The following is a 24022-nucleotide window of genomic DNA, read 5'->3' on the forward strand; positions in this document are numbered from 1 at the left end:
GAGAGAGAGAAGGAGGGAGGGAGAGAGAACACAAACACCACCTTTTCCTTCCTTCAGGAGCTCACACTGGCATAAACGACTCTCCTCTGCCACAGGGGCACTCGTCCGTCCATCTGTGAGGCTGGAGCCCTGCACGCCAAACACCTCCCACTGGGCCCCATCTCCTGCCCCCTCGCACAGGAGACACCTTCAGGCCATAGCAGGTGCTTGCTGGTGGCATGCCAACATCATGGTCATTGGAGGGCTAAGCCAGTCAACCCTTGTCATGCGCAGAGGGGAGAGCCTGGGGCATGTGAATGAGAGGTGGCAAGAGCCAGGCCTTCACGCCTCTACCTCTTCCTGTAGTTTCTCCTTGAGGTACCCCCCACCCACAGGGCATCCTGTGGCACACGATAGGCAGATCCAGGGCTGTATTCACCATGCTGGATGATCTCTACCCTGACCTTATTGTCACAGCTGATCTAGAGCTCCTCAAATTTGGGGACAGAGCTGATAGTGTCACAGTGAGTTCTGTTCCTGTGTGGTAATGTCGGGAGCATGAACGTACTAAGCACTCATTAGCTACTTCCCCTCCCACAGGACACTCCATTCCACCATACCCAACAGTTCCTTTCCTATTATGATTTTTTGAAATATTTATTTATTTGGCAGAGAGAAAGAGAGAGGGAGGGAGAGAATGGGCATGTCAGGGCCTCCAGCCACTGCAAACAAACTCCAGACAGTTGCGCCCCCTTGTGCATCTGGCTAACGTGGGTCCTGGGGAATTGAACCTGGCTCCTTCGGCTTTGCAGGCAAAAGCCTTAATGGCTAAGCCATCCCTCCAGCCCCCTTTTATGATTTGAATGTGAAATGTCCCCATAGGCCCAAAGCTTGGTTGCCAGCTGGGGGTGCTGTTGAGGGGTGATTGGGCCATGAGGGTGTAGGCTTCATCTGCTGGTCTGTCCATTGACGGGGTTATAGCTGGACAGGCTACAGAAGGTGGGCCTGGAAGGAGGAAGTCCATCATGGGGATGCCTTTGGAGGGCCTGTTGTGTCCTAGGTCCCTTCTATTGCACTGACATGAGATGAACTTGCCCTTCGGTCATGATGTCCTGGCTGGAGCTGGCTGACATAGACACCCATCTCCAAGACCATGAGCCAAAGCAGCATTTCCTCCAGTAAGTTGTTTTGCTCAGGCATTGTGTCACAGCAATGGAAATACCAACATGTTAAGAAACTGAGGCCCTGAGAAACAGGGTCACATAGCTCCTACGATGGCAGAAGCAGGAAGTGTGTGACTCAAGCCCAATCCTTCCGACTCTACTTCCAAAGCCAGGGCCTCTCTCTGACGCTTGTCACCCACTCATTCAGCACCATAGTTCTGTGTGCTCTGGGTGCCTTACACTGTCAGCTTCTTGAATTAGCCCTGCTGTCGAAGAACTGTGAAGGAAACTGAGGCACAGAGACTTTAAGTGATAAGCCAAGGCCACACAGATAATGGAAAAGTTGGGATTTAAACCCATTTCCCCATAACTCCCGAGCCGAGGTTCTAGCATCTATTCTTAGGGTAGGGGGTAGAGCAAGGTTTAAAAGCATGCCCCCCCCCATGGGCAGCAGTGATGAACTGACCATTGACAAGGGGAGCAGAGCTCAGGGGAAGGGTCCTTGGTGGAGCTGGGGCTGTTTCCTAGCACCCTTTGTGTGACCCAGCTCTCTCTTGCCTACATTCTCTCACACACACCCACGTGGCTGAATCACCTTCAAGATGAAGTGGCCTCTCAGGGACTCTGGATGTCCTTCCGCCATGCCCATTTCATTGCTGCGATCTAGACAAAGGGCCCTTTGGATGCTAAGCTCAGGTGATCTCCCTGGCGCCAGGCTGCATTAATCCTTCCAGGATTGCCAGGGTGGCCCCAGAGGACGGGCTGGCCTCAGGGCCAACGGGGCCTGGCTGGCTCAGAACCAAGGGCGGGCAGAGAGCCAGAGGTGCCAACAGCAGCCACCCTCACATTGGCCATCAGCTGGGCATATTGGCCTCTGAATCTTTGGGTGTGGAGAGGCACAGTTGGCCTCTCTGCATTTTATTTCAATTTTGAGAGTGGCATAATTGCCTTACAGGCATTTATGGCCGCACTGATTTTCAACAAAGGATGCCCAGGGGTCTGGTGACTCTGCCATTATCTATGCATATCATTCCTAATCTCCCCATATTGTAGACTTGGGGATTGAGGCTCAGGAAAGGAAAAGCACCTGCTGGAGTTGTCACACCCAGCAGATCGGCCAGAACCTACTCTACATAAGATGGATGCTCACACTGCGTGACCCAAGAGGGGCTACAGTTTACTGAGGCTTCAGATATGTTCTAGATGTTTCCTACCCACACCCAGCCAGGAAAAGGCATTCTGTCCACTGTGTGGAGCTAGACTGAGACCTGCAAAGAGGGGGTTCAGGCTGACCCTGCTCCCAGAGCCTTTCTGGTCCCTATAGAAGACAGTCATCCTCCTACTAGGGACTCCTTCCCACCCCTCATGGCCTCCTGAGCGGCAAGGACCGGGAGGAGGCTAAGAATGCTGTGACCTGAACCCTGCAGTGTGCCAAGTCCTGTTCTCAGCTTCATAGGGCAGGACTATTCTGCTCCTCATCTTGTATCCTAGGAGGCAAAGGACAGGAGGGAAAAACCCTCATGCCCAGCAGTTAACTCCAAACTGTGCTCTCAGCTGTTTACTAATGTACTAACTGCATATGGGGAAACTGAGTCCCAAAGAAGTGCGAGCCCAGGGGTACAGATGCCATGAGCAAAGTTTGGGGGACAAATGTCAGTGCTGACTGGCTGCCTTCAGAGCTCCTCGGTTGTTAGAGAGGGTCAAGGAGCATAGCCCCGTGTGGGGTTGACCTTGGTGGGAGAGAGAACACCTCTGACTCTCAGGGTTGGTTCAGAGGGAGCTGGCAGTGCTTATTAGACCTGGAGTGTGATCTGAGCAGGGTCTGGTGTGGGAAGCAAGAGGGCTGATGGAGCCCTCAGTCCAGTGGAGGGAGATTCGTTCATCCTGTGCTACACTGGCAACAATACTTGTGTTGGTCTAGGAACAGGGCACCCTCTTGGCTTTCCTAGAGAAGTGACACCTCAGATGGGATCCAGGGATCACTGGGGTCTAGAAAGACAGCAGGGATTGTGAGAGAAGGATGGACAGAGTATGGAGAAATTACACTGTAATTTTATTTATTTATTTATTTATTTATATTTCTTTCAGAGAGAGAGAGAGAGGGAGAGAGAGAATGGGCACGTGCCACAGCCTCTAGCCACTGCAAATGAACTCCAGATGCATGCACACACCTTGTGCATCTGGCATTGCATAGATACTGGGGAATTGAACCTGGGTCCTTTGGCTTTTCAGGCAAACATCTTAATTGCTAAGCCATCTCTCCAGCCCGAGAAAGGCATTCTAGACAGCAGGGGTCACATATGCAAAGGTCGAGGGGCAGGGAGGCCGAGGGTGGTGAGGAAGAGATGGGGATGGGAGTGTGGAAGGCCTCGGATGCCAATGGAAGCGTCCTGGAGGTGTCTGTCCACAGACAGGGCTAGAAGGAGGCGATGGATGCCTCCAGGAGAGAAAGGAACTCTGGGTGATGGTCTATACTGTGATAGGGGTGTGGACTACATGGCTGCGTGAAATTGTTAAGGGGTTGAGTTTTTCACTAGAAATTTACATGAAAAGAAAAGAAACATGATCACGTGTGTCTAGAAGTGGACCGTGGTCAGTATCCTGATGCCTGCCCCTTAACTTTGAAATACGTACCAATCAAAGGTGGACAGATTAAAAAACAAAAACACAGTGAAGCAAATGTCACAGGATCCAATAGCAGATAAGACTGGACCCAGTGGAGGAAACCTTCTGCAGGTCTAAAAGCCCCCCTGTGACCGGCTTGACATATGAGGAGTTGGAGACATACCTATTTCCCTAAGTCTCCAAACCAGATGGAAGCACGGGCTTAGCTGGCCCAAGGTCGCAGAATGAACCTGGGTCACGTGATGTGGAGCAGAGCCGATCTGGCTCCCTAGACCACCTGTGTCCACCTGGGGCCCCATCTGAGATCTCTAGTAACGTACTCAGATTGGGGCAATAAACCCCAGCTCATATGACACCGTCCAGGCCTGAGCACACTTCTCGGAATTAGCCACAAAACCACAGACTCTTGTGGTTTTGGGGCTCAATGATCAATTTGTAGAGAAAATCTGAATTCCGGTCTCAAGATTCCAGTGTCATAATTACATGGGCACTTCCCCGTCTAGGTCCTGGCTCGCACTGAGGCTGCTTTATAAGGCTGCTCTGTGGTCAGAGTCAGCCCAAAGCAGAGGGCCTGGCAAGCGGACCTCTCAGGACCAAGCTGCACCACCCACTGGGGGTAAGGAGGAAACCTTCCCTCCCCAGAGCCAGGTGGGCAGGGGAGGCTGTGTCCTGGCAAGGAACAGGGAGCCCACACTGGAGACATGCAAGGAGGAAGAGAGATGGGGCGGGGGGCTGCCAGCTGTCAGAAACTCAAGAGCATCAGCAAATGGGCCCAACCGGACAGTGATGTATGCATGAGAGAGCTGCACTTGGTTTTCTCAGATGTGTGGACCATCTGGGACCCCAGCTCCTTACTGATGCCGAACATCCCTCCATTGTTTGAGCTGAAGGGGTCTTTGGACACAGAAGCCTCTAGACCTGGGGTTGCCATCAGACGAGGAAGCCAGAATAAAGACAATTTGGATATGTTAGTTCTTCACCCACTAGTATAAAGGGGTGCTTCCAAAACTTCTGGGAGCAGACAGCAAGGGGGTGCTTGAAGATTTTGTTAAATTCAAGAGAGTGGGGGAAGCTGGGCGTGGTGGTGCACACCTTTAATCCCAGCGCTTGGGAGGCCAGAGGTAGGAGGATTGCCATGAGTTCGAGACCACCCTGAGGCAATGTAGTGATTTCCAGGTCAGCCTGGGCTATAGAGAGACCCTACCTTGAAAAAACAAAGAGAGAGAGAGAGGTGATTTTATGGGTACAATGCTTGCTGCGCAAACATGAGGACCTGAGTTTGGGTTCCTCAGGACCCACGTAAAAACCATGGGCCGTGGTGCATGCCTGTAATTCCAGCAAGGGGGTGGAGCGCAGGGAGGAGACAGGAGAATACCTAGAGCTTGCTGGCCAGCTAATCTAGAAAAATCAGTGAGCTCCATGTTCAGGACAAGATTCTGTTTCACAAAAATAGTGTGGAGAGTAATTGAAAAGGATGCTCAAGGTTGACCTCTGAGCTCTTACCTGGACACAAGTGTACTTGCATGCACACGTATCTCCTCATGAGTGCACACACACACACATACACACATGTGCAAAGAGAAAAGTGGAAACAAGGTAAAGAAAAGAGAATGCATAAGCGGAGGGGCTGAAGCCAACCATTTCTACTTTGTTCAGATGGGAGGCAACGTCCTGTGCCGATGTCCTGAGGCAAATAAACGAGTAGCCTGGGAAGATGGAGTGGGTGACATGGGCAAGGGCATGGAGGTGCCCAAGACTCCCTGGAGGCTAGCCAGCTCAGCCCAGTGCAGACTCATAACCCTCCCCCCCACCGCAACATTCCCTACTCACACCTTGAGGGTTTGAAGTCAAGTCCTAAAGCAATCGCAATGGCTGTCCCTTACTGAGTATCACAGGAGTGGTGTCGGAGTTAGATGTCACATTTGTAGTTACAAAGCAGAGGTACAAGAAGGTCACGATCTTCTCTGAGGATCGTAAGGTAGATAGTTATGACCCAGAGCCCCGATCAGAACCACACAGCTCATCCAGAGGTGGGAGGATGGGTTTGTGAATGGATTGATCAATGAGAAGATGATGGATGGATGGATGGATGGATGGATGGATGGATGGATGGATACATGTTTTGCTTGCTGTTTGGGTGATGGATACATGGGAGGAAGCCACAGTAAGCTAGGGACATCAAGGGACTGTCTTCTCAACAGGAAGGGGGATTTCAACATGTGGACTGTATGGTGTGTCGTGGCTCTGTCTGTGGCAGCTGTTTGTGGTGAAACGACAAACACGGTCCTCAGGGTTACTAAAGATGTGCTAAGCAACGGTGAGTCCGGTCCCAGGGAGGGTTGTGGGTGGCATGTAGAGGACAGGGATGTCAACTTTCCAGGACCCAGGGGCCCTCCCCATGCTAGCAGCTTCCACAGCTAGTGGATGGGTGACCTCTTCTCTTTGGGCCTTAGCTCTTTTTCTTTCCTGACCATTTCCTTGGGCACCTGTGGTGTGTCAGGCATCATGCTGGGTACTGTGTGCTCATTTTCCTAAGGCAGCAGACAGAAGAGATTGAGGAATTAGGCCTTGGGGTCAGCCTTCCCGGAATTCAAATCCTGATTATAGGGCCTTATACTCATGGCCCGGGTTCTCGGAGCCTCGGGTTTCCTCATGTGAAGAGTGGGCGGGGCTGTCACCATCTCTGAGGACTGGTATGAGGACTGAATGGGATGACCCCTAGGGCACCGCAGCTCCAGCGTGGACACTATCATTCTTCCTATCTCTGATGCCCAGGTCCTCATTCTGTCTCTGACAAAGGAGGACCCTATCACAGTGAGAATGAAAATAACATGATTTCCTACCTGAATAGTCTCCAAGTACCTCTTTAGCACTCTGACCTCATTCATCAAATAGGAGCCGCTACTTGACAGAGAACTCTCCAAGTTTGGGCTGAATGATGTGGAAACCTAGTTTAACGGGAAAATAGATAAAAACACATCAGGATGGGCCCTTTGGTTCATCTGTCACTTTTCCCTGTGAGGGCAAGACTGGGGTGATACTATGAGGGGGTACCTGGAGGCAGGCTGGAAAGGGAGCCCCTGGCTCATCGATGCCCATGTCTCTCCACAGCCATCACGGGCACAATCAGGAAGAGCGATGCCTTCAGCTCAGCCCTGAGGGAGGTGCCCTTGGGTAAAGCCCGCGGTGATGGTGGTGGACCCCTCCTGGGCGGGCTGCTTGGTGGAGGTGGAAGTGGAGGTGGTGGGGGAGGAGGTCTCCTAGGGGGCTTGCTTGGTGGTGGGAGTGGAGGGGGTGGCGGTGACCTGTTGGGTGGAGGCTTACTGGGGGGCAGCGGCAGCAGTGGTGGGGGGCTTCTTGGTGGTGGAGATAGCAGTGCTGGGGGGCTTTTAGGAGGCAATGGAGGAGGTCTGCTGGGTGGAGGAAGCCACGGTGGTGGGGGGCTGCTAGGTGGTGGTCTTTTAGGTGGCGGTCGACACCGATATGATGACTACAGACGAGCTGAATTCCCCCGAGGTGTTGGTGGCGTTCCCTACAATGACTTCCATGTCAGAGAGCCTCCCCCAGTCTACACCAATGGCAGACAGCTTGGTGGCAATTACAGATATGGTCACATCGAGGCCAACGACAACTCTGCTCAGTTGGGGGGCAAGTACCGCTACGGGGAGATCGTGGAGTCTGATGGGAGCATCAGGAGCCACGCGGACTACCGCCAGGCTGAACACGCCTACGGCAGCCTCCGGGGCTCCGGGCGGTTCAGGTCTGCCGCTGGCCCCTCGGCGGGCAGGTTCCGACGGGATCTGCGGAGAGAGCTTCGGCCTGGGGAGATCCCCGCTGGCGTGGCCTCGGGGGCGCTGGGCCCTGGGGGCCTGCTAGGCACAGGGGGCATGCTGGCGGCTGATGGCATCCTGTCAGGCCAAGGAGGTCTGCTGGGAGGAGGCGGTCTCCTCGGAGACGGAGGACTTCTGGGAGGAGGCGGCGTCCTGGGGATACTGGGCGAAGGCGGCATCCTGAGCACCGTGCAAGGCATCACTGGGTAAGAAGCAGCCCTGGGTTCCGTCAGGGATGTCTTTGGGACTGGGCATGTTGACAGGCTCCAACTGCATGGGTTGGGGGGTTCACGTGGCAGGGGTCAAAGGCCGAGACCTGTCTCCTTTCTCATATCTTTCCTATTTAGATTTTACACTTGGGTCTGTGTGTGAGAGAGACGTTGACCCATTCTTACCTCTCTACTCTCTGTATCCTTGTCTGTAGAATGGCCAGAGAAACTCAACTGAGGAAAAAAAGTGAAAAGATTTTGAATTCTGTAACACGCACACTGCACATTATATATCAGAACTCCATGTTATTACATGATAACAAAATATATTATACTTACTACTTATAAGTATTATGATTTCAGCCATGCTCAGGGCCCTTTTTCTCAGTCATTTAACTCAACAAACATGCAGAGCTCCTACTATGTAAGGGACAGTGTTGGCCTGGGGAAAAACACATACACCACTCCTCCCAGTGAGCTTGAAGGCTGCTGGGGAGAGAAGCAGGCCAGCCCCTGACAGCCATGAGAATACGCACAGAGAGGGGCCAGGATGAGTGGATCCCTATGCCGGGGCCTTGGCTAAAATGGGAAGCGTGCAGGAGGGGCGTGTGTACCCCGGTGGGAGGGAGCATCCGCGGCATGGGGAGAAACCCAGAAGTCAATGTTCAAAGCATGCCATTGAGTGATGGGATGCTGGGTGGACGTCTTCTGCCCCAAACCTCGAACCCTCTTTTCACACCAGCCTCTCTGAGACAGGAAGGACAGGGTGTGAGGAGCGGAAGAGGGGGACCCAAGGGAGGGCCCTTGGGGTGACAGAAGGCAGTCTGCTTATCATTCCCCATCCGTGCAGGCTGCGCATCATGGAGCTGACCCTGCCCCGGGTGTCTGTGCGGCTCCTGCCTGGCGTGGGTGTCTACCTGAGCTTGTACACGCGCGTGGCCATTAATGGGAAAAGGTTTGTGTCCCTGACGGGAGGGCTTGGGTAAGCCACCTCTCCTCTCTATGACTAGTCATCTATCCATCATGAGGGGTCAGGGAGACCCAGCATTCAGAATGCAAGTCCGCATGTGGTCCCTGTCAACAAGGGGTGGCATTTAGGATCTGGAGGGTTGGATGCGGGGGGGGCCTACTTGGCTCCATTCCTTGGGCCAGTCTCCTAACACCACTGAGCCTTTCTGTGTTCGCCTGCCCAGGGCACTAAGGTCATGCCCTGTTTGTTAACTGTGGCCACAGTGGGCTTCAGAGGTTGGGCCTTGGCATCAGGTCATCCCCGCAGAGTGACATCCTGCCCACTGGTGGTTGCCCACGGAAACCAGAGTTTATACTGAACTCTGTTCTCAGCCTTAATACTTTCACTGGCTGACGGGCATTTGTCACAAATGCCTCCTGGTTTGGGCCCCCTACACATGAGCAAGGGGCCTCACCAATGGAAGGAAGAGACGGTGCTAAAACCCGAGGTGCCCCTGGTAGCCAGTGTGGCTCACAGCCTTCCCTGGTCCCTTGCTTTCCTCCAGCCTCATTGGCTTCCTGGACATCTCAGTGGAGGTGAACATCACGGCCAAAGTCCGCCTGACCATGGACCGCACAGGCTACCCGCGCCTGGTCATCGAGCGCTGCGACACCCTCCTGGGGGGCATCAAAGTCAGGCTGCTGCGGGGGTGAGCATGGGGTCAGGGTACTGGAGCTGCCTTGCCCAGGAAACAAGATGATTCCATGCAGCAATACCCACCCTGAGCCCTCCACGCCATGGCTCTGGCTGTGGTGTGGGTCTTGCTTGATGGCAGGTTAGGGGCTGGGTCCTTGGGTTCAGGGTTACGGGCTGCCATCAGTGCACAGCTTGCGACAGGCCTTAGAAAGGCCAGATCCACATGCTTAGTCTGCCCCAGGTTCAAATCTCAGCTCCACCGTGCCTCATTGCATGACTTTGGACAGCTCTGTTGCCCTCTCTGAGCTTCAGATTCTTTATCTGTGGAACTGATCCTTGGTTGCTGAAACCATGGGATCCTTGGGAACTAGCTGTCAGTGAAGAATCTGGCATGTGAGTGATTTACGTATGTGTGTCCATGGCTGCTGCTCCAAATCAGAGGGCACTTTCTCACCTGGTTCTGTCCAGGGTACCCATGGTTGGGAGGTGGGGGGATGAGAGATTTTTATTGTTTTTTAAATTTTTTAATTTTTTTAGGCAGGGTCTCACTCTAGCCCAGGCTGCCCTGGAATTCACTCTTTAGTCTCAGGTTGGCCTTGAACTCACAGCTAATCTCCCACTTTGGCCTCCCTAGTGCCTGGCCCAAGAATTTTCTATTATATCTTCTCCACAAAGTGGCCACGATCTGTTGTCAATGTCTGGCTCAGGATGCTTTCTCCAGCTGATGGTTTTGTCGTTGTTGATGTATGGTCAGGATACTGTCTTCAGGTGATGGTTCTGGTGTTGTCGATGTCTGGGTCAGGATGCTGTCCCCATGTTACGGTTTCGGCACACCCAGCATAGTCAGACCCTTTCCTTTCCTTCCTTGACCTTCATCCTTGCAGCAACCTCTCCAGCCACTGTCGTTAGGCTCTCTGGCCTTGTTCTTCCAGTTCTGTCTCGCCAATCACTTACCCTGGCACCTGAGCCTTATCTTATCTAGACTTCAGGAATAGAAATCTCAGTGTACACCCTAACCCCAAACTTTCTGCTACTTTTCTAAGTCTCTGCTTCTTCAGGGTGAATGGGGTCTGAAAAATGGAGCTCTTAATTCTCCTTTCTTTCCTTTCCTTTCTTTATTTGAAAGAGAGAGAGAAAATGGGTGCACCAGGGCCTCCAGATGTGTGCACCCCCTTGTGTGTCTGGCTAACGTGGGTCCTAGAGAATTAAACCTGGGTCCTTTGGCTTTGCAGACAAACAGTTTAACTGCTAAGCCATCCCTCTAGCCTCTTAATTCTACTTTCGCTTACTTCATTTCCTTTGTTTTTTAAACAAATATTTAATTTTTATTTATTTATTTGAGAGAGAGAGAAAATGGGCACACCAGGGCCTCCAGCCATGCTGCAAATAAACTCCAGATGCATGCACCACTCAGTGCACCTGGCTCACGTGGGTCCTGGGGAATCAAACCTGGGTCCTTTGGCTTTGCAGGCAAGAGCCTTAACTGCTAAGCCATCCCTCCAGCCCTCATTTTCTTTCTGTACCAAGAAGACCCCTGTCCCCACCCCTTCATACAGAAGGGCATCTGCTCAGAACACGGTTGAACTTTACTTTTTGTCTTGTGTTCAATTAGGAGAATGTGCTGTATCCAAACACTGGATGTGCCCTGTGTAATAGCTTTTGCTAGCTATGTAATATTCCACGGCCATTTATTTGCTCAATTGATAACATGGATCTGGTCATTTCTCATAAGAGGAAAAGAGTTTGTCCCTTGAGTGTACACAAATTGATAGCCAACTGTTCTTAACACATAGGCACACGCATGCACACAGGCAATCATGCCTGTAGCTGTGTGTGCGTACACAGTGATCCGGGGAGCAGATCCATTTAACACGGGGCAGACATGCGTGGCAAACTGAAGAGGAGCCGGCTGGCTTTCCGCCACCCATCTCCCACCCCCATGGGGGAGGGGTGGGTCCCAGGCTGTGCTGGGGGGAAGAAGATCAGTTTTAAGGAGTGAGTCCACTAGGGACATATGTCAGGAGGGTTGTATTTATCTCCCTCCTTCACTAACTGGGTGCGAACATTGGCTGGGAGCCGGCAGAGCCTGTGTCCCTGGGCCTTGCTTTCTGCTCTGTGCAGCTCTCCGGGTTTTCCAGCTCCACACACCAGTTCTTTGGTACGGACCATAAGGGCAAGTTTTCTCAGCTAGATTTCTCCTGTCCCAAACACAAGTATTTTTTTTAAGCACCCGGAATGTTTTAGATATCATGCTGTGAGCTTAAAGTCATGTATGTTGTATGTTTCTTGGGAAGGAGGACTGCAGCTAGGGATGGGAATGTCCCAGCCTGCCCGAGCCAACAGACAGCTCTGACAGCTTGGGTTCATGGAAAGAAGGAGGAAAAGAAGGGAAGGAGAAATGAACGGAGAGAGGAAGGGAGGCTGGGAAGGATGAAGGGAGGGAGGGGAAGGAGAAAAAGGAAGGGAGGGAGAGAGAGAGAAGAAGGAAGAAAGAAAGAAGGAAAGAAAAAAGGAAAGAAAGAAAGAAAAGGAGAGAGAGAGAGAGAGAGAGAGGACAAGCAGTTCGCCACTGGCTCGAGCAGGAAGATTTAAGGTGGAGTGCTTAGTCCCTCAGGTAGTGTCTCCACAGGCTCGGGGGCTCTTGATTGCTGACAGTCCTGGGCCCTCTGACCTGTGATCCGGGCCCTACCCCACCCTTCTGTCCACAGGCTGCTCCCCAACCTCGTGGACAACTTAGTCAACCGAGTGCTGGCCAACGTCCTCCCTGATCTGGTAAGGTGGAGCGGGAGAGGCTGGCTGTGTCCCCAGGGACAGGCAGGTGACTCAGAGGGATGGAGGGAGTCAGGTCCAGCATGTCCTTGGAGGTTGGGACATGAAGGGACAGATGAGTAGAGTGACAGGAGGCAGAGCCTGAGCACCCACAGCTCTGGGTCAGCACCCAGCTGGGGCTCTTCCTGGCAGCTGCTTTCTATCCGTTTGCCTGTCCTGAAGCTAGCTGGGAGTTATGACAGAGCCCCCTCTTCCCCTGGGCTGTGGCGAGTGCAGGGTCCCACCCAGGGCAGCCGGGCCATCCACGGTCGGTCGCTGTGGCTGCCGTCCAGGGTGCGCGTCCCTCCGGGCTCCTGTCTGAACCCCACGACGCTTCCCCCCCTCAGCTCTGTCCCATCGTGGATGTTGTGCTGGGCCTTGTCAACGATCAGCTGGGTCTCGTGGACTGTAAGTATCCTTCTGCTCTGTGGGCCACTGTCCACTAACACCTGCTTGGGAACCCAGCCCCCAGGGTCTCGGGGGTGTCTGAGAGGAAGGCTCAGTGCAATGGAGGGGCCTTTCCCTTCTCCAACTGCCCCAGCAAGCTGGAGGGGAAAACCTCCTTCTGGCCTGAGAGGCTTGGCCTGGGCCACGGGTGGGTGAGAGCCTGGCTCCGCTCTGGAAGCTACGGTCTTGGAAAGGTTACCCCGCGTCCTCATCTCTAAAATGAGGGGGCTGTTTTTGATTAATGGAAGGACCAGATAGCAGCCAGAGGCAGTACCATCACAGAGTAAGTCCCCAGGCTGCAATGCCAGATTTCCAAGTAAACACTCCCCAGAAACTTCCTTCACATAATGACAACATCCCACGTTGGTCAGTGCTTGCCCCACAGGACAGCCCTCTCTGACAGTGAACCCCTGTCTCTGGGAGGATGCCAGGCAGTTCAAGGATGTCTTTCCCAGAGAGAATTCCCTCCCCGCCCACTTTGTAGCCAGAGATGAGGGAAAGAAGTCACAGAGATGGTTGGTTTATTACGGGTAGGCTGGGAAACGCGGTTCCAACTGAGTACCACGTTGCAGACCCCGAAATATCTCCTCGATGCTCTCCTCTTCACAGCTAAAGGAGTTCACCAACATTGGGATTTTTCCCTGCCACCACCAAAGAGCCCAGGAGCTCACGTAAAACCTGTTAGGTCAGGACAAAATGGAGTTAGGGCAGGAGGGTGACAGAGATAAGGAAGTGGGTCGTCCATATTCCTCAATTAATCACCCAGCCATTAATGATGCTGCCCCCTTATCTCTCACCAGGTTGGGTCACTTCTGGTCTCACCCTATGTTTAATGTAAAGAACAGAGATTTACTGCCCCAACAGAAAACATTCCTTCCCTACCTCACCTTTCCCCAACTGAAGAGCCTATAAAGCCCATTATCTAGGCTGGAGAGATGGTTTAACGGTTAAGCGCTTGACTGTGAAGCCTAAGGACCCCGGTTCGAGGCTCAGTTCCCCAGGTCCCACGTTAGCCAGATGCACAAGGGGGCGCACGCGTCTGGAGTTCGTTTGCAGAGGCTGGAAGCCCTGGCGTGCCCATTCTCTCTCTTTCCCTCTATCTGTCTTTCTCTCTGTGTCTGTCACTCTCAAATAAATAAATAAAAATTAAAAAAAAAATCCCATTATCTGTAACCCCAAGCTGACTGCTCTGCTCTTGAGAGTCAGTCTTGGCAGTTCGTGTCCCCCCCACAAAAAAAACTTCCATTTTTGCCTCAGAGTGCTCTCTGTAGTCTTGGTCACTCCTGAACCTTACAAAACCCACTTTGCAGAGGACAGAGCTGAGCTCCAGGGAGAAACAGGAACTCGGCCTGAGTCACCCAGCAAGGAAGAGGCAGAGCTGGGGTTTGAACCCAGCATATCTTCTCTTGACCCCCCTCCCCCCACCAGGGCCTTGGTTCACGGCCCGCCTGGCCATCCTCAGGCACCGGGAGGGAGGCTGGAGGAGGGGACCTCACAGTGACCTTCCCCCTTTGCCTGCAGCTCTGGTGCCTCTGGGGATACTGGGGAGCGTGCAGTACACCTTCTCCAGCCTTCCGCTGGTGACTGGGGAGTTCCTGGAGCTGGATCTCAACGTGAGTGATGGGCGGGGGAGCCCTCCTCCCAGAGGCAGGGTGTAGGCAAGACCCAGAGGCTTCTGTGGGAGCCAGGAGCCCTGGTGGATTTGATGGAGATCTGCTAGGGTGATGCCAGGACCAGCGCTTGACCATGCACTCAAGTGTGCCCTCTCCGCAACCACTCAGGGAGCTTTGCGCACCGAGGAAATGTAGGCGCAGAGAGGTGACGCCATTTGCCCAAGGTCACACATCCAGCTAGGGGTTGTGGGCCCCGGGTCTTAACCTAGGCATTCAGCTGCTGTGGAGACTCTGTCTCCTGGAGGAACAGCTGAGCAGTTGGGGTACCGGTACGCAGCTAACAATCAGTTCCCCATGATTTCTTGTTTTCAAGTTCTGATTTGTGCTCTCCATGATATAAACACTCCAACCATGGCCAGTGCCAAGTTGGCAAGGTGACTTCTCTGACACTGAAGTCCGAGAGGAGATGTGCGCAAGCAGACCTGGGAGCCGGTGTGAGCCCCTCCTGCAGCACCCACGGGCCTGCTCCACGGGGCATGGAACCCACACAGGCCGGCCTCTATCGGGCCACACAGACCTGGGGCTCCACTGCGTCTTCAATACCGGGACGCAGGTGTGACAGCGTCTAATGCGTGCGCGCACAGGAACGCAACGCCCACTGCAGAGGAGAGCTGGTGGTGCGCTGGGCACCAGGCTTGGCCCAGGTGGTGGGGGCCCAGTAACGAGCAAAGCAAAAGCTCTGTCTAGAGGGACTTTTCTATCCATTGTAAGGGACAGGCCATAAGGATCCTTCAATCGAGTATGTATAGACTGTCACTGCGAAAGACTTAAAAGTAGGGGCTAGGGTACACCCAGCAAGGTTAAGGACGGGGGGTGGTGCTTCCAGGAGGAAGAGGTGATTCTTGAGCAAACATCTGGCCAACAAGGCATGATTTAGGGAGGCTACCTGGGTGGGAGTGGTGACAAGGAGGCAGGAGGACTGACAAGGTCCCAGTGGCTAAGCTGCAGAGGGAGGGGAGGGGCAGAGTAGTTGGCAACGACGCTGCAGAGGCTCTTGGGCATCGCCCGTCCTGGGGAGAATACAGGACTTTGGAGACAGATGTGCCACTGTGGACTGTGCGGGCACTGGGTGCTCACTCACTGGTGGGCCGAGACTGGGGCGGGGGGCAGGGGCCATCCGTGCCTCAGAGTGTTTCGTGCCCGTGTGTGTGTGCATGTATGTGTGTGTAACTGGAAGGAAAAGTGCTCATGTGACCGGGGATGAAGCTCAGTCGGTAGGGTGTTTGTCTCTCACCCACGGCGCCCTGGGTTCCATCTCTGACACCTCACACACTGGACATGGTGGCACAGAGCGACTTCCAGGCCAGCATGGGCTATGTGAGGCCTTGCCTCAAGAAAAAAAAGGGAATATAATCAATGGTCATAAAGCAAGGCATAGGGTGTCCTTCCCTCCCAACCGGAGGGAGAGAGTTATGGCCACCCCGAGAGCCACACATGGCCGCAGGGTGCCGCTGGGGAAGGCTGCCCAAAGCTTCCTCTTCCCTGCCGAAGCTCTTCTCTCTCTTGCGCAGACTCTGGTTGGGGAGGCAGGAGGAGAGCTCATCGACTATCCCCTGGGGCGGCCAGCTGTGTCGTATAGGCCACAGATGCCAGAATTGCCCCCCATGGGTGAGAACACCAACTCCCAGCTGGCCATCTCAACCAACTTCCTGGGCTCCGTGCTGACCATGCTGCAGAAGCAGAGGGCCATGGACATCGACATCACCGATGGCATGGTGAGCTAACCCGGGGAGACCCGGTGAAAGTGAACGACCACCTCTGACAGCCTTCTCGGACTTGACGCCTGGGCCAGTTTGCTTTAGAGGGAGAAGTGTCAGCCACCCTATCCTTGATTCTTCCAAGTGACACCCAGGTGCCCAGAGCCAGTGCTCAGAGCCTCACACGTGCCTCATAGATGCAGCAGTGACCTGCTTCTGGTCCCAGGGGGAGGAAGTCACTCTCTGTTCAGCTGTGTTTTTTCTAGACCTTTTTTTTGTTGGTTTTCCAAGGTAAGTTCTTACTCTAGCTCAGGCTAACCTGAGTTCGAATTAGCCTTAGGGTGGCCTCGAACTTATGGTGATCCTCCTACCTCTGCCTCGCAAGTGCTGGGATTAAAGGTGTGCGCCACCACGCCTAGCTTAGACCTTTTTTTTTTTCATTTTTATTTACTTGTTAGAGACGGGGGGTGGGGGGAGAGAAAGTGAGAATAGGCATACCAGGGCTCTGCCAGTGCAAATGAACTCCAGACACATGTGTCACCATGTGCATCTGGCTTACGTGGGACCAGGAGAATCGAACCTGGGTCCTTTGGCTTCACAGGCAAGCACCTTAGCCACTGAGCTATCTCTCCAGCCCTTTTCTAGACCTTTTGAAAGGCAGATCTCTCACAAGCGTGCACCTCAATATAAATGTTTTCACCCTTGACTTGGTTCACATTGTTATATAAGTAATTCAAAAAGAGCTGGAGAGATGACTTGGTGGTTAAAGGCACTTGCTTGTAAAGCTTGGTGGCTCAAGTTCAATTCCGCAGTATCCACATGAAGCTATGTACACAAAGTGGCACATGCATCTGGAGTTTATTTGCAGTGGCCGGAGGCACTGGTGTTTTCACACTTGTGTTCTCTCTTTTTCTTTCCCAAATAAATGTTTTTTAAAAAATGCATAAGAGAGTCGGGCGTGGTGGCGCACGCCTTTAATCCCAGCACTTGGGAGGCAGAGGTAGGAGGATCTCTGAGAGTTCAAGGCCACCCTGAGACTACATAGTGAATTCCAGGTCAGCCTGAGCCAGAGTGAGACCCTACCTCGAAAAACCAAAAAAAAAAAAAAGAAAAGAAAAGAAAAAAGAAAGCGTAAGAGGGGCTGGAGGGATGGCTTAGCAGTTAAGGCATTTGCCTGCTAAGCCAAAGGACCCAGGTTCGATTACCCAGGACCCACATTAGCCAGATGCACAAGGGGGCTCACAGGTCTGGAGTTCATTCGCAGTGGCTGGAGGCTCTGGCACTGGCATGCCCATTCTCTCTCTATCTCCCTCTTTCTTTGTCAAATAAATAAATAAAAATAAAAATAATTTTCAAAATGCGTAAGAGGGGCTGGAGAGGTGGTTTAGCAGTCAAGACACTTGCCTGCAAAGCCTAAGGACCCAGATTCAGCTTTCCAGGTCCCATGTAAGCCAGACACACAGTGATGCAAGCATGCAATGTTGTGCATGCACACACAGGGGTACAACTGGAGTTCAGTTACAGGGGCTGGAGGTCCTGGCACACCAGTTCTCTATCTTGCTCTCTCTCCCCTCTCTTGCATAAAAAGGCCAGTCTGTTGGGCTTGCCTCAAAAGTTAAAAAAAAAATGCACAAGAGGGATGGCTTAATGGTTAAGGCTCCTGCCTGCAAAGCCAAAGGAATCCAGGTTCATTTACCCAGGACCCATGAAAGCCAGATGCACAAGGTGGCACATGCATCTGGAGTTTGTTTGCAATGACTGGAGGCCCTGGTGCACCCATTCTCTCTGTCTGTTTGTCTCTCTCTGTCAAATAAATAATTTTTCTTTTTTTTTACAAAAAGCACAAGAGGACTGGAGAAATGCCTTAGCAGTTATGGCACTTACCTACAAACTCTAAGAACACGTTTGAATCACCATGCCCCACACAGCCAGACACACAGTGACGCAAGCATGCGATGTCACACACGCACCGCAAGGGGCCCACATGTCTGGAGTTCACAGTGGCTGAAGGCCCTGGCTCGCCCATCACCCCCCTGCTTCTCTCTCTCTCTCAACAGCAACAACAGCATAAGAATAGCAACAAGATCCGGAAGCGCTCTCAGGAGCCATTCTCCCAAGCAGTATGATTCCTGGGCATGCATGCTCCTTGCAAGTTCACTGTCCATGTTTTATCACATTTGTGTCATGTCTATCCAGCTACCTTCTTACTGACACACGCACCTACCCACCCCTCCATTTATTCTTCACCCATCTTTCCGTTCACACATCTACACACTACCCCACTCACCTTCCACCCACCCATATGTCCATCTGCCCACCCATTCATCACACTACCACACTCATCCTTCTACCCCTCCATCCCTCCACTTGTCCCAGCCGTCCATCCTTCCACCTACCTGCTCATGGCCTCTCCAAAAACGAAGCATTCTCCCAAAACGTTACTACACGCCTCACTAAAATCTTTGATTCCCTTGAGAGGAAATCACCCATGTAGTTCCAGTGACTAAACATCTGAATAGTGACAGAACTCTTGCCATCATATGTGTCCCTTTAAAATCTTTTATTGCTGTATGTTTTTGAGCAAGAGACAGAGAGAAAAGAGAGAAAGAGGGAGAGAGAGAAAGAGAGAGAATGGGCGTACCAGGGCCTTTCAGCCACTGTGAACAAGCTCTAGACACGTGCGCCCCCTTGTGCGCATGTGCAACATTGTGCTTGCATCACCGTGTGTCTGGCTTACATGGGAGCTGGAGATTTGAACACGTGTTCTTAGGCTTCGCAGGCAAGCACCTTATCCACTAAGCCATCTCTCCGGTCCATGTGCTCCACCTTTTTTTCTTTTGTTTTTTCAAGGCAGGGTCTCACTCTAGCTCAGGCTGACCTGGAATTCACTATGGAGTCTCATGGTGGCCTCGAACTCATGGTGATCCTCCTACCTCTGCCTCCCAAGTGTTGGGATTAAAGGCATGTGCCACCACACCTGGCTTATGTGTCCCTTTGTAATTGAGAGAAAACGGAGGTCATGTCCAGGGTCCCCCCCTAACAGTGCATCCATGCAGGGGGAAATGGCCTTGCTTCCTCTACAGCACCATGCCCTTGGCCATCCTTTCTGCCTTTCCATATTTTAGTACCTGAGGTCTTAGACAGTGGACTTGGAGGAGGCATTAAGGGGTAAAGGGCGGGAGGCACAGGAGTCAGCGGATGCTGGCTTATACACACAGACCTGACCAAGCTCACCTTGCTTTCATAAAGATTTCCATTTGAAGACTGGGGAGATGGCTCAGAGGGAAAAGAGCTCTCCCACAAGCACAAGGACCTGAGCTCAGGACCTCCACATGCACATATCACGGGTTTGGTGGCATGCATCTGTAATCCCAGCACTGGGGATGCCGAGATAGAAGAATCCCCAGGGCTTTCTGGATAGCTTGTGAAGCCAAATTAGAAGGCTCCAGGTTCAATGAGAGACCTGGTCTCAAAAAGTAAGGTGGAGCCAGGCATGGTGACACATGCCTTTAATCCCAGCACTCGGGAGGCAGAGGTGGGAGGATCTCAGTGAGCTTAATCCCACCCTGAGACTACATAGTGAATTTCAGGTCAGCCTGGGCTAGAGTGAGGCCCTACCTCAAAAAATAAAAAAGAACGGTGGAAAACAATCAAATAAGGTACTCTATGTTAACCTCTGGCCTCCATACTAGCATGCACACCTGCACACACATGTGAACCCACACACATATGAACATACCCACATATGAACATACTCACATACACCAAACACATGCAAAAAAAAAAAATCATCCTGTTAGAGAAGAATGAGGGACTTACCTACCATGCTTCAAGTCATATCTGTGGTGAGGCTGAGCTTAGCCTCAGAACTGCTGTGTGAATTACATAGTGCCCACCACTGGCAGTGGGGCACATCAAGGGATCTGCTGCTTGGGGGTACACAGAAGTCTAACCACTGTGTTATGTCCCTGTCACCTTGAGATCCACATAACGCTTCTTTTTTATTATTATTTATTTGAGAGAAGAGAGAGAAGAGAGAATGGGCATGCCAGGGCCTCCAGCCACTGCAAACAAACTCTAGATGCCATTTCTCCAACCCTGAACCTTGTCTCTGTTCCACAGTTTGAAGAGCTGCCTCCACTCACCACATCCACGCTGGGTGCCCTGATTCCAAAGGTACGTAGTTGAGGCTGGCGGTGCCCTTGTCCTCAGCCTGTTTCCGAAATGGGCTATCCTAGTGTCAGTGTGTAGTTCTTTGTGCCCCCCTTTTGGCTAAACGAGAACGTAAGGCCAGAGACTGCGGGCAGTGACACCTGCCCAGAAAGCAATGGCCTTGCTTCACTATGTGGGCACGGTTCTAAGCTGGAGTTCAAGCGCAGAGGCATGGAGGTCAGGCCCTTGTGGGGGGAACACAGACGGTCAAGGTGGATAGATTCTGAAGTCTGGCCATGAACAATCTATGCAGATCCTGGCCAGTGCTGGCCATTCCTTCACTGTGTGATCTTGGGACTCAACCTTCTGAACTCTAGTTTGATTTGTCATAAAAGGCACCCCATCCCAGGGGTCCAGGTTGTCTAGGAGGGTAGAGGGTTTCCAACAAGGTGTGAGGGGCACAGGGGCATGGGGAAGCTCAGAGGGGATGAGCTGAGTGTTTGCTAACGATGGGCATGTCCCAGCATATCCCAGACATACTCCTAGGGGCAAATGACCTCATCTCTCTGAGGCTCAGCTTTCTTTTTTTTTTTTTTAATTTTTAATTAATCAATTTATTTATTTGAGAGAGTGGGAGAGACAGAGAAAGGGAGAGAGACACAGAGAGAGAGGCCTTTAGCCACTGCAAACAAAACTCCAGACACATGTGCCCCCTTGTGCATCTGGCTTACATGGATCCTAGGGAGTCAAACTGAGGTCTTTTGGCTTTGCAGACAAATACCTCAACCACTAAGTCATCTCTCCAGCCCTGAGCCTTAGTTTTCTATCTGGAACAAAAAAACAAAACCAAAAAAAAAAAAAAAACCAACTGAGGACATTGACCACCCTGCAGGATGACTGTTCACCTGGAGCCTGGAACCCAGGCTCAGAGCAGGCATTTCATAAATGTTAACAGCCATTATTGTTGCTAATAAATACAAATGGATTATTTTTCCTATAAGAGAAAACATGCATGCTCAGTTAGTAGCCACATGCAGGTGGAACAAAGACTTCTCTGTTCTCAGCGCTGGTTCCTGGCTTATTGCCTGGCTGCAGAGAGCTGGGTGTGAACACGCTGCCAGGAGCGAATAATGGTCCTCTAGCGCCATCTGGGGCACGTTCCTTTTCTCCTCACCTGCCTTGCCTAGGAATCCAGAGGGAGGAGGGGCTGGGGATCCAATTCATCTATCAACATCGCCCTCGTATGGTCATCAGTGGAACTGCAGGGGCACCATTCTCTTGGTCACAGACAGGAGGCAGATGGACCCCTTGTCATGGATTCCATTCACTGGACAATTTCCTGTACTTACTGCACTTTGCCGCTTGTGGTACCTTAGATTTCACTGTTTCATTGGTGGTATCAGGCCCCCCACTCACAGCTGAGTGACAGTGCCGAGAGGTCACACACCAAGGCAGAGGTCAAGCTGGACTTCAAGGATGTCAGGCTTGATAAGGCTCAAGGTCCATGCCGGGAGCTCAAGATAGACGCAGAGGCAGGTGTTGGGATCCCCAGGCTGGGTGGAGTCACTCTGAGAAGCTTGACCGGCACGCAGATGGCCTTCTGAGGCCTTGCTGATCTGGGGAGACACTCCAGCTGCCTTTGGGGGTTCCTTGCTAAGCCTTAGAGATACTGTGTTTCCTGGTTGGGGATATTGGGACCCTAGACCCCTCTGGAGATGTGTCCTAAAAATCCCCCTTGGAAAAACCAACTTGTCAAATGACTGATTTGTCAAAAGCCCATCCTTTTGAGGGTGAGTTTAGGGGCAATGATCAGATGGCTGAATTTACTAAATTTATGCATTGAACATGAACTTGACCAGAATTCCAATTCTCATGTGTGCAAGATTACCTGGGCCTTCCCAAGGGCAAGGTTGGCATGGGAAATGGCTGTGAATTCTTTTAACCGCTCAGCTAACTCCCCTGCCCTCTGACTTCTTTAAAAATAGTTTTATTCATTTATTTGCAAGCATAGAGAAATAGTGGGGGGGGGGGCAGCAGCAGGGCCTCCAGCCACTGCAAGTGAACTCCAGATGCATGTGCCACCTTGTGCATTTGGCTTTACATGGGTCCTGGGGAATCAAACCAGAGTCATTAGGCTTTGCAGGCAAGCACCTTAACCACTTAGCCATCTCTCCAGCCTTGTCTTCGCCTTTTAAAATACCCTGAGTTGGGCTGGAGAGATGGCTTAGCGGTTAAGCACTTGCCTGTGAAGCCTAAGGACCCCGGTTCGAGGCTCGGTTCCCCAGATCCCACGTTAGCCAGATGCACAAGGGAGCGCACGCGTCTGGAATTCGTTTGCAGAGGCTGGAAGCCCTGGTGCGCCCATTCTCTCTCTCTCCCTCTATCTGTCTTTCTCTCTGTGTCTGTCACTCTCAAATAAATAAATAATAATAATAAATAAAAAATAAAATAAATAAAATACCCTGAGTTTATGTAGCTGTCCTAGTTGGCTTTAATATATTTGAGAACAACATTCCTTAAAATTAGGTGGGGTTTTTTTTTTTTTTTTGGTAAACCAGTTATTTAATAAATGTGACAAGTCTCATCTGGCAAATTGTCCCTTTAGCAAATTAGCTTTGGGAGAGCCAATCTGTAGGAGCAGACTCAAGTCTTCCCCAAGACTGTGGCCCTTAGAAAACCCAGCCAGTGTGAGGGGAGACAGATGACGGAGGCCAGTCAGGGCTGTTACTTTCTCATCCAAGGAAGGGTGGCAGAGGGCGCTGTGTCTCCTGCTGGCTTTGAATCACCTTCTAGACCATTCTTTCCAGACTCTGCTTTCTCGTTTGTAGCCCACTGGAAAAAGTAGTGATCAAATGAACAGAACTGAGACTGCCGCTCAACCTCTGGCCCAGTGCCATGGGAGACTCCGTTTGGTTCAAAGCTATGGACTAGGGCATTGAACTGGAGGCTCCGTGGGTACTATCATATGTAGTCCTCATAGCAATTCTATGTGAGGGGCTCAGAGAGGGCAGCCCTTTGCCCTGCCCTACGGTGGGTCAATGGTGGTGTGTAGGCATAGAGTGATAGAGAAGGATTGGAAGGTCTCCTGTAGGAGCCCCCTCTCTACTTGGAGGTTGGATGACAACCCTTGGTACCACCCACTGCTGAGGACCCGCCATTCCTGGCATCACCTACAGGTGTTCCAGCAGTACCCTGAGTCCCGCCCACTCACCATCAGGATCCAGGTGCCCAAGCCCCCATCCGTGATGCTGCAGAAGGACAAGGCTCTGGTGAAGGTGCTTGCCACCGCTGAGGTCATCGTCTCCCAGCCCAATGACGTGGTGACCACCATCTGCCTCCTTGACGTGGTATGTGTTTTGAGCTACAGGCCCCCGGCTGGCCCTCAAGCTGTGCCACGTGGTCTCCTGGGCCTCCTCAACCTCCTCACATGCCCACAGTCCCCACCACTGATGACTTGCTCAGCTTTGGAGCCAAAGGATCCATTCTCATCCTGTCTCTGGGCCTGGGTTTGCTTCTCTCTGGGAATGGCAGCCAGACATTAGTGAGATGCTTAGGCCTCAGCGTTCACATAGGCCACGCAGCCATGCCGTTGTCTGGCCATATTTATTGGGTACCCGCTATGGGCAGTGTTTCCTGCTAGATGCTGAGGAAGAGGGAAAACAACACAGTTGATACTTGTTCCCTTGCCCCTGGTGCCTAATAGGGAACAAATCAAGCAGTTTCCACAACTATTTTACATGGAATCTTTGTGTTTTTTAAATATTGTGCTTTACTTTAAAAATATATTTTATTTA

The 24022-nt window shown here is 52.1% G+C and overlaps 1 protein-coding gene across 1 annotated transcript in view; it reads left to right on the plus strand.

Annotated features, from left to right (window-relative positions):
- Positions 1-5984: 5984 nt before the first annotated feature.
- The window catches only part of Bpifb4 (BPI fold containing family B member 4), a 29794-nt gene continuing 11756 nt past the window's right edge, over positions 5985-24022 (plus strand). Inside the window, exons 1-11 of the mRNA XM_004668089.2 lie at positions 5985-6084; positions 6879-6941; positions 7284-7803; positions 8657-8761; positions 9321-9464; positions 12160-12223; positions 12607-12667; positions 14228-14319; positions 15891-16094; positions 20199-20252; positions 23405-23575. Coding sequence (XP_004668146.2) covers positions 5985-6084; positions 6879-6941; positions 7284-7803; positions 8657-8761; positions 9321-9464; positions 12160-12223; positions 12607-12667; positions 14228-14319; positions 15891-16094; positions 20199-20252; positions 23405-23575 — 1578 coding nt within the window. The remainder of the gene's footprint in view (positions 6085-6878; positions 6942-7283; positions 7804-8656; positions 8762-9320; positions 9465-12159; positions 12224-12606; positions 12668-14227; positions 14320-15890; positions 16095-20198; positions 20253-23404; positions 23576-24022) is intronic.

Source organism: Jaculus jaculus, chromosome 8 (assembly GCF_020740685.1).
Source record: "Jaculus jaculus isolate mJacJac1 chromosome 8, mJacJac1.mat.Y.cur, whole genome shotgun sequence".
NCBI classification, from domain to species: Eukaryota; Metazoa; Chordata; class Mammalia; order Rodentia; family Dipodidae; genus Jaculus; species Jaculus jaculus.